We start from the raw sequence: 10478 nt of genomic DNA, 5'->3' as shown, positions 1-10478 counted from the left end.
TAGGTGTTTCAACTGCTCTCACTCTATAGAGGAGCAAACTGAGGCAAAGAGTCAGATAACCCAAAGTCTCCCAGCTAGAATGTGGTAGAACTGACAACTGATCCGAGGCTGTCCGGTTCCAGAGTCTGTGCAATAATCCTCTAGTATGGACTGTGTACAGCCAACATCAGACCCAGTATGGGTGAGGATATGAGTCTCTAACAAAGTGAAATAGTACTTCAGTAGGGAAGACAGGTTAAACCACAAATACATTTATTTCTCTAAGAATAGTATGCCATTTTTAAATTAAAAAAAAAATATATATCAACTGTCTCTGCAGTTTGCTTGCTCTTATTAAGCTGATTAAAAAAAATCCCAGAGCAGAGTGATTCACCAGCACGATCGTTAAGTTGCAAATCTCTCCTCTGTCACAGAGCAAGAATACACTCAACTCCAGAAAATAACTTTAAGTGTTCATGGAAGGAGTACCCACATCCATTTGTCATGCATTCCAGTGCATCATGGCCTCCTTTTCAATGATCTAATTTTTTTTAAAGGTTTTATTTATTTATTTGACACAGAGAGAGAGAGAGCACAAGCAGGTGGAGCAGCAGGCAGAGGGAGAAGCAGAATCCCCGCTGAGCAGAGAGCCTGACGCAGGGCTCCATCCCAGGACCCTGGGATCATGACCTGAGCCGAAGGCAGACGCTTAACTGACTGAGCCACCCAGGCGCCCCTCAATTATCTAATTTCTAACCTAGTTTCTTTTTCGAGTCTGAAAACAAGGAATTACCTAAGTAAGATATCCCTTCAGAGCACTGTTGAAAATATATTAAACATACAGATACCTCAGATCTCTTTTCCAAATGTTAAAAATATATTAGCACATACAGAAAATATCTGTATTTTCTATTATAATTTAGATTTCTATCTAAAATATCTATTATGTTCTAATGAACTTTTGTTTCTCCCTTTTTGATAATGTCTTCAATTTCTTCTGAGACTTCTCCTTGGTAGTCATTTGGTTCTACTGCATTTAACTTCTTTTGATACTCCAGTGGCAAATCATTTTCTTTTGCACCTAGGCAAATGACCTAGAAATGGTTAAAAGAAACCAAAAGCACCTTTTAATTAGGAACACAATTTAATATACCACAGCTTTATGATAACTTCTAGATAACTCTAGAATAAACAGTTATAGAACAAAATAGAATCATTCCTCTTATAGTGAGCATGAATGTGCAGGGAGTTTTCGAGGCCACATGATACATTCTCATGGAGGATCAATTTCACTCAATAATATGGTTTAAAATATTTTTAAACACTAAAGTATAATTAATATACAGTGTTATATTAGTTTCAGGTGTACAGTATAATGATTTAACAATTCTTTATATCACTCAGTGCTCATCATGGTAAGTGTGCTCCTAATCCCCTTCACCTATTTCACCCATCCCCCACCCACCTCCCCTCTGGCAGCCACCAGTTTGTTCTCTGTAGATAAAGAGTCTGGGTGTTTTTTTGTCTATTCATTTGTTTGTTCATAGATTCCACGTATGAATGAAATCATATGGTATTTGTCTTTCTGTCTAACTTATTTCACTTACCATGATACCTTCTAGGTCCATCCGTGTTGCTGTAAATAGCAAGATCTCATTCTTTTTTATGGCTGAATAATATTCCATTGTATGTATGTGTATATGTACACACACACACGCCATGTCTTATTTAGCCATAACTATGGATGGACACTTGGGTTGCTTCCATATCTTGACTATTGTAAATAATGCTACAGTAAAATAGGGGTGCATATATTTTTTCAAATGAATGTTTTCATTTTCTTTGGGTAAATAGCCAGTAGTGGAATTACTGGATCATATGGTAATTCTATCTTTAATTTTTTGAGGATCCTCCATACTGTTTTCCACAGTGGCTGGACCAGCTTGCATTCCCACCAGCATCGCATCAGGGTTCCTTTCTCTCCACATCCTTGCTAACATTTGTTATTTCTTGTGTTTTTGATTCTAGTCATTCTAATTTAAAATATTTTTATATTAAGACAAAAACTTATTGTATAGAACTGGCATGATCTATTAAGAAAAAACACCATTCTTTAAAAAAAATGTAAAGTTTATAGGGAGCAGTTTTAGGTTAATCTGGGAGTCTACTCTACCTCTGATATGAAATGAGCTAATAGATGGTAACTATGTTCAGTGGTACTTCCCAGATCCATACCAGGCTAATTCCTCTAGGTTCCATACTAGAAAATTCCAGATTAGGCCCAGGAACTGGGTCATCCACTCCACGTGCTATGTCCTGATTGGGCCTTCCAATAGTACCTAAGTTTGGGTTTCTAAAAAGGGATGTTGGGGTTTCTATCCCACATTCTTTTCCTATGCTTGTGGGAGTAGTTTCTCTGATTTTGAAAGAGTGTGACTTGGGGCACCTGGGTGGCTCAGTCATTAAGCATCTGCCTTCGGCTCAGGTCATGATCCCAGGGTCCTGGGATCGAGCCCCACATCGGGTTCCCTGCTCAGCGGGAAGCCTGCTTCTCCCTCTCCCACTCCCCCTGCTTGTGTTCCCTCTCTCGCTGTCTCGCTCTCTCTGTCAAATAAATAAAATCTTAAAAAAAAAAAGAAAGAAAGAGTGCGACTTTTTTCCCCTCCATCTACGGATGGAAAACATTTCAGCAATAGGAAATGTGTTTTTTCCCCATAAAAATGAATCTTGGTGTTATGAAATACTGTTTTGTGGAGAAAAAATGATTACAAAAGCCTATGCATAGAATAAATCCACTAAAAATACATGCATATGTGTTATTTTCTACTTTAGGAAAGAAAACATGTATCTAGAATTATGGCTCATATAGATTTCCACAGTCTTTTTTAATAAATCTGTTTTAGGAACATAGTTCTATTTTTACAAATAAATCTGAATATTTTTCAATTTGCATGTTAGGTAAATAACTATCATTTTTGTATTAAAAACATTTTTATTAAAATGAAGTGTTCATAGGGGTAGGGCAGGCAAAAAAAAAGTGTTTGTGTAGAATTTAATGCACACATAGCCTTTTTAAAACAAGATATTTTTTAGTTTAGCTCAGTGAAAATTAAAAAGGAATTGCGAACAGTCTTTGTAAGTAGCTTACCTTTTTATACTGGAGGGATGGCAGAGCACTCTCATAATTTTTCATCTGATAACTTCGACAGGTTATTTCTTTTCCTTCTTGAGTATAAACATTAACTTCTATTGGGACATATGTTCCACTTTTAACCCCTTCTTGCCTGAAACCAGAACAGCCAAATTTTAACCATATATGATTTAGCCAAGTTAGTTTACTGGATTAAAAATTTAACTATATATGGATGTACTTGCTCCCTTTGTATTTTGGGATATGGTAGAACATATTATAAATACTACCACATCAAAAGTAAACCTAGCATTTCATTTGGAAAGCCTCAGATTTAGCATTACTTAGTATACTTCTAACAGATCTCTATATTTATCCTATATAAACCCATGCTTGAATATAGTTATTTCAATCTTTATACCCCTCAACACTGCTCTCTAGGCTACAAAAAATGACTATGTGTTCTGACAACAAGAGAATATCCACCCAGAGAAAAGTAGAGAGAATGGCTCACTCCTATTCACCAGTGACATAAAGTATCATGCATATCAGATAATGCGTTCTTTTCAACTCCTACTCTTTTCTGCCAACTTTCTTTGTATACATGCTCTACCACACAACCGGAGAGTTCTAGTTATAAACAGTATCAAAACATTTCTAGTATGTTGTCAAAGTTTTTACAAATTATTACTTTTTTATTGATTCAACTGCCACCTTAAAGAATTATTTTTTAAAAACTGACTCTAGTAAAAACTGAACTGCTTTTGAAACCAATAAAAAGATGCAACAATTACAAACATCTTCATGCCTTTTCACAATATGAAACTACAAAGAGATTTTTTTAAATAAAAGATAAACAGAACAAAAATAAAGACTTCCATTTTTTTACAGAAGAGATTATAAATATCCCCCAAATCTCAACTGGAATAAGTGACCCTTCTAGGCTTTTTTTTTTTTTTTTTTTTTAATGTAGGCTCTATGCCCAATGTGGGGCTTGAACTCACAACCCTGAGATCAAGAGTTGCATGCTCTACAGACTGAGCCAGTCAGGCACCCCTAGGCTTTTTAGGATATGCACATTATACTTTTTATGTTAACTCTACAGTGTAAAGAATGTAGTATATGGTTTTGAAAAACCAACATATATATATACACATCTTTGCATATGATCCACTTTCTGAATTAGTTATTATTTAACTTATAATTAGAAGCCACCTACTTATCCAGAGAACTCAAATTGCTTTTGTTCATTTTCCATACTACTCCCCATACTTCATCGCCAGGACTTTGAAAAATGGTGGCTATACCTCCATGCCAAGTTTCACTTGTTTTGCCTTGGGAATTGCCAAAGTCAAGCTTATAATCCTACAAAGGAAGCCAAAATGATTTGATCAATATCCACTTGAACCAAAATTTCCCTCTTCAATATAAAAAAAAAATTTACCTTGAACTCCATGCAATTAAAACATAAACTTTGAGTTCTTTCTCTGCATAAGAAGCTGTAAAAAATACAAAGATAAACAAGGACCCGGATCTCAAGGACTCTATTTTTTCATATTTTTCTTTAAAAATGAAATGTATACTGAATATACATATGTATATATATTTTGCCATAAATTGGTTAAAAAAAAACCCCATAATCCCAATGCCTTAATGTAACTATTTTCATTTTTAAAAATTACTTCCCAGTCTACCTACATACACGTAGATTTTAACTTAGAGGCAACCATAGTATACATAATTGTTGAAGCTGGGTAGCTACATAGGGGTTATAACCTACTTTTATGTACATAGAGAGTATCCTACTAGCATGTATCACCATGTTTGTCCTCAAGGAGCCAGCATTTGAGGGTGATTTGTATACTTCCTAACATTAATCTAGCATTCATGAATTGTACTATTATATCTATAATAAACATTAAGAGCAGCTAACACTAGTACATTACTAGGTTCTATAACTGCATTATGAGCTTTATGTGGACTCATTTTTATCCTGCCAACAACTTTATTATACCCATTTAACAACAAGAAAAACTGGCTTATAAAGATTAAGCAACTTGCCCAAGGTCTCACAACTAATAAGTAATGGAGCCAGGTTTCTAGTTCATTTTTATTTTTATTTTTTAAAGATTTTATTTATTTATTTGACACACAGAGAGATAGAAAACACAAGCAAGGGGAGCGGCAGGCAGAGGGAGAAGCAGGCTCCCCGCCAAGCAGGGAGCCCGATGTGGGACTCAATCCCAGCGCCCTGGAATCATGACCTGAGCCGAAGGCAGACGCTTAACTGACTGAGCCACCCAGGCGTCCTGCCAGGTTTCTAGTTTAGCTTCTTCCCTATAGAGATGGGTAATCAGAGGAGAAAATCCTGGGGAAGATTACAAACCCTTACTTGGCCATTTGGTGTAGAAAATTTCTATCCATCTTTCCAGAGCTTAGTTTCCTTAATAATAAAAAAAGGTTGGACTAGATACTAAATTTAAGGTTTATATTTTATCTCTGTCACCTTTATTTTCTTAAAAATGTTAGACATTTCAGGAAAAAGGTTGGTTTGAGTGCCCAGTATCTTCAATTGGTATACTGGATGTTTTAGGGCCAAGCAGCCCTGGCAGGACATCAGGAGAGCTGATAAAAAGTCACAACCACATTAGGTACTGGTTGTTTACTGCTGAATCCAATGGACAATTTTCATTCCTCCTCTTGCTCCACTTTTCAGCTGCTTCCGACAGAGTTAACCAGCCTGTCTTGATCTGCCTCCTTCCTGACTTTCAGACTGTTCCCTGATCTCAATTCCCTTTGCTAACTCCTCTTCCATACCTGGTCTTCAAATGGTAGAGTTGCTAAGGGCTCAGTTTAGGCCCCTTTTCTTGTTCATCAGCAATTTGCTCAAGACAATCTATCCCTTCCGATAACTTCAAATACCATCCGATATTCCAATCATCTTTTAATCCAACCCAGATCTCTCTTCTAAACTTCAAAAATGCTTAGAACAGGGTCTACCACACAGTGAGTACTTAATAAATGCTCACTAATATTTTTCTGCTCACTTGGATGTGTAACAAACATCTCAAACTCAGTATATTTAAGCTGAGCTTGACTTTCCCTCCAAAACGGATTCTCCTCTTTACAAATATCACCATCATCCACCCTATTGCACCAAAAATCTTAGTCACCCCTGTTATCTCTTCCTCCCTTCACAATCAATCACCAAGGCCTAACATTGTTATCCCCTAAGTATCTCCCCAACCCATCTACCCACCACTGCTACCACTTGAGTTCAAGGTGCCATTATCTTTAGCATGGATTGCTACAAAAGCTTTCTAACTGGGCTCCCCACATCAACTGTTGTCTCTCCTTCCAATCTATTTTCCATAGCAACCAGAATGAGCTTTCAAAGTTGTAAATCTAATCTTTCATTTGCTTAAATTCTGCAATGGATCTTTTCATTGCTCTCAAGATAAAGACCAAAGTCCTCTTTGGCCTCTGTGATCCTGTAACATGTGGTCCTTCTACCTCTCTGGTTGTCAAGCAATATCCTCCTCACACACTAAACTCCAGCCACAGCAGCTGGATGATCCAGCTTCTTTCCTGAGGTCATTTGTACATGCTGTTCCTTCTCTTTTCTTTGTCTCCCCCTGCCCAATCATTCAGGTCTCAGCTTAAAAGTCATATTTTCAGGAAAAGCTTTACTAAGCTCTTAGGTCAGGACCTCCAAGTCATACACTCACATAGCACCTTGTAGATCTCGCTCTCTCTCTTTTTTAAAGCCTTCACTTTTTTTTAGAGCAGTTTTAGGTTCACAGCAAAACTGAGAGGAAGGTACATGTCTCCTTTTTAAACTCACCATATGTGTAACTGAATAATCACTTGTTTGATAACTCTTCCACTTGTCCCAACTATAAGCATCTGAACTTCTTTTCCACATTTGGGCAGTTCCCTACCTTAGGAGTCTGGGGGGTAGAAAGTGTTAGAGCCCAACTCCCATTTCTGAGGCTTCAAATGCCAGCAGTTGGTTCTCGCAGCTTTGCTTGCAGTCAGGGCATGGGCATGTGGCCATGGGTTAGCCAATCAGGACACCCACCTGCGACTTTGAATTAGAAGCTAGTGCTAGTGCCCAAGGACAGCAGAAACTACATCCCGGAGGTGGTGGCCTCATCTAGGTTTCAGGAACTGCAGGAGTGACAGTAGCAGGCAAGGTCCGAAGCAGACAGGGTCAGTGAGGCACAACTTAGTGTCCATGTTTACGAAGTTCAGCAGAGGCGCGCCAGTGGCCTCCGGGGCTGTTGTGGTTGCTGTACCTCCCTCTATGCCTGCCTGTTTTTTGTTTTGTTTTTAAAGTAGGCTCCACATCCAAAGTGGGGTTGAAATCACAACCCTGAGATCAAGAACCCCATGCTCCACCCACCGACTCACACAGGCGCCCCTATGCCTCCCTGTTTTGTCAGCTCTGTGGTCCTACCTTCCTGGTCATTCTGTGAGGCCTCCAACAGCCTTTCAACACATTCTTTTTCTGCTTAAATCAGCCACTTTCTGTTGCTTGCCACTAAGAACCTGACAAGGACAGCAGAGACCATGTTTGTCTAATTCGACAATGTCAAAAGGTTTCGTACATAATTTTTTGGTGTGTCCCTCCTATAGACATGGACGGGTCCTCAAGGCAGCCCACTTTATCACTTTTGTATCTGCAGGGAAAAAAATCTACCAAAGGAATGAACGGATTGTACTGAAGAGCAATTATTTTTAAGTTTTTATTTATTTAAGTAATCTCTACGCCCAACGTGGGGCTCGAACTCAGACCCTGAGACCAAGAGTCACATGCTCCTCCGACTGAGCCAGCCAGGCGCCCCTGAAGAGCAATGACTTTTACCAACGTGTGTTATGGTTCACCCAGCCACCTGGCTGAACTGAGCACGGCCCTTACTATGACTACGACACGGTGCCAGCTTTCAGGACCTCTCCCATCGGGAGCGGGACAGGTGAACGGAGTTTTACAATACCAGCTGACAAGCCCTGCAGCGAAGGTGTGTGGCAGGGAAGAGAACGCCACGCGTTCCCTGACTTGGGGCAGAGAAGGCGTCTGGGAGGCACGGAGCGAATGGATGCTGTGAGCGCTCCCCTAAGTCGGTGGGCAAGACCGAGGCGGCCAGGTCTGGGCAGAAGGAGCCTCCCGGGGAAAGTCAGCAGGGGGGCTCAGGGCGGCCCGGGGGCGCACAGCTGCCAGGCGGGCACAGCGCCGTGGGGGCGAGGCGGGCTCGCCCAGGAGGGCACAAGCCAGACGGTGAAGACAGCCCCGACGTGCTCTTATCAGCAAGAGCTGCATTCCCGGCCCCGAGAAAGCGACTTCTCGAAATCCTGCCCTCTCGTCCGCAGGGTGGGCACGGCACTGCAGGGGCCGCGCGCCGGCAGCACTGACCTGCAGGCGGGCCACGCAGCAGAACGCGGCCGACCGGTTTCGGAGGTGGATCCGCTCGGTCAGCAGATTGCTACCGTAGGCGAAGTACAGAAAACTCTCCCCCTCCTGGCCCCGGACGTCCTCACAGCCCGAATTCGCCATGTTCCACCAGACACCCGCGCGGCCCCGGGGTCGGCGACAGGACTGTGAGAAGAGGACTGCGGGCGTCCCAAGTCCGGTGGCTAACGAGCCGGGGCCTCCGGAGTTAGCGGAAAGGCGGGAAGCGTGGGCCGGGCGAATCGGACGCGACCGCTCGTCTGACTGGCTGCGCGCCCAAATGTTGAGTCTCCCCCTATGATTGGCCAAGCCCGCCACCCCCTCTTCGCTCTCCAGTTAGGACCCTGAAATGCTCAGCCCTGAGGCGACCGCGAGCCGATTCCTCATTGGACATACTCCTCTGTTGTCCCGCCCCGATGCTCCAGGCTCCGTACGATTGGTGGGTGGGCGGGCGCTACGCGGAGGCGGGTCAGGTCCGGTGGGTTCGGTTTGGGGGTTGCTCCGCGTGGTTCCTAACCAGGTTTTCTCTCCTTAAGGTGGTGCCTGCGTGGTTCCAGGTGTTTCGTGCTCTTTAGGGAGCTCGCCCGCCGCCCTGCCCTCCCGGTTCGAAGCAGTCGGCCACGACGGGTCAATTTCCCCCTCATGCTGGTTCTCGCATCCCCAGCCCTGATCACTTAACGTGGAGAAGACCCTCTGAATGTCTGGGACTCCCTTCCCGGATGGAAATAGCGTGCCGGGTTCAAATCCCAACGCTGCCATTTACTGGCCACCTCTCATAACGGTTTCCTCCTTGTAAAATAGCGATTTTAACATGAATTATGATCACAGTTATATAACTTATAATCCCCTATCTCATAGGGTTGGTTTAAGTATTTAAAGAATAATTTTGTTAATGTTATTAGGCGCAAAAACTCCAGTGTAAAATAAGATATAAAAGTATAAAAACAAGAAATAAAACCTTATGTTAACTTTGAAATGAAAATATTAATTTGAACTCAGGGCAGTGGTTATCCTTGGCACCCAGATTTTGATCCCTAAATACCACTCTCCACTAAAAGGTCCCAGGGCTCCTTGGAGAAATGATATATGCCAGGTCAAAAGCTGGGAATGAATAGGAGCGCTTGGGACATCTTGTGACAGTGAAATCTGGAGGTATCCAAGAAAAAAAACAAGGTCCTTTCAAAAGGATATGGGAGCCAGCTTGAAGGAATGCCCACTGGCCAAAATTAGAACAATTTGAGCACCAAAAATAATGACTGCAATTGATTGAAAATGTCAAAGAAGTCCCACCAAAAGAATAAACCAAATATAAAAAACAATTTTTAAAAGCCTCGTTTGCCATGGTGACTGTTACAGCAACTCTTTACTCTGAAAAGTGGTAATTTAAGAAAATAAATTAAACATTTATCCTGCCCTCCTACTTGCAGCTGTATTTCAGGGTAACCAAATAGTCCCAGTTGATGAGGAAACAGTTCTCTTTACAAAAGTTTTCCAGCTAAATAATGTAAGATGAATGATAGAATTAGAAAATCACCATCTTGTAGCCCCTAATGAAATAACTGATTCATTACAGGATCATCAATGAAACCATGTGGTGAAAGGGTGACAGGGAACAGAATAGTCACCTAGGGCCAAATTATCCCCCAGGGATTGCTAGCTGTAGTCAGAAGAAAAACATAGTGACAATGAAGGAATCTGGTCCCTCCCATCTTAACCTAGATCAATCTTATAATCACTAAAAGTGGACCAATCAGACATTATGTGCCTCCTGATGTGATACAATATGATGCCCCCGTTTTGTCTGTGAAGGATTGTTTCCCAAACTCTTTCACTTCTATATAATCACGCTCAAGCAGGAACTACAAGGATAGAAGAATAAAATGACACCAAGAGGAAACAATTAGAAAAATTCTGAACATC

At 41.4% G+C, this 10478-nt stretch overlaps 1 protein-coding gene across 2 annotated transcripts; it reads right to left on the bottom strand.

Moving 5' to 3' along the window:
• Positions 1-521: 521 nt before the first annotated feature.
• Positions 522-8819, bottom strand: GGCT (gamma-glutamylcyclotransferase). Of its 2 annotated transcripts, none has more exons than XR_010406446.1 (4): positions 8523-8819; positions 4417-4474; positions 3128-3263; positions 522-1073 (listed from the first exon to the last, which is right to left on the bottom strand). XR_010406446.1 is itself a non-coding variant. In XM_045864482.3 (4 exons), exons 1-4 carry the CDS (start codon positions 8661-8663, stop codon positions 930-932), a joined length of 567 nt encoding a protein of 188 aa, XP_045720438.1. In that variant the 5' UTR covers positions 8664-8808; the 3' UTR covers positions 522-929. The 2 variants fall into 2 exon arrangements, 1 of the variants encoding a protein (XP_045720438.1); XM_045864482.3 differs by having other exon boundaries at positions 4329-4474; positions 8523-8808.
• Between the last annotated feature and the right edge of the window lie 1659 nt (positions 8820-10478).

The sequence above is a fragment of the Mirounga angustirostris genome, unplaced genomic scaffold (genome assembly GCF_029215605.1).
Source record: "Mirounga angustirostris isolate CCGP_5_RB_7025 unplaced genomic scaffold, mMirAng1.0.hap1 SCAF_12, whole genome shotgun sequence".
NCBI classification, from domain to species: domain Eukaryota; kingdom Metazoa; phylum Chordata; class Mammalia; order Carnivora; family Phocidae; genus Mirounga; species Mirounga angustirostris.
Note: the sequence above shows the minus strand (reverse complement) of the source record. Positions and strands in the feature narration are given on the sequence as shown.

What these genes read in the sequence shown, in the direction of transcription:
- GGCT (XM_045864482.3), bottom strand. Translation starts at nt 8,663, where the DNA reads ATGGCGAATTCGGGCTGTGAGGACGTCCGGGGCCAGGAGGGGGAGAGT. An exon ending in AATTTGAGTTCTCTGGATAA is followed by an intron (nt 3,264 to 4,328) that starts GTAGGTGGCTTC and finishes TTCTGGTTTCAG; the next exon opens with GCAAGAAGGGGTTAAAAGTG. An exon ending in CATCCCTCCAGTATAAAAAG is followed by an intron (nt 1,074 to 3,127) that starts GTAAGCTACTTA and finishes AACCATTTCTAG; the next exon opens with GTCATTTGCCTAGGTGCAAA.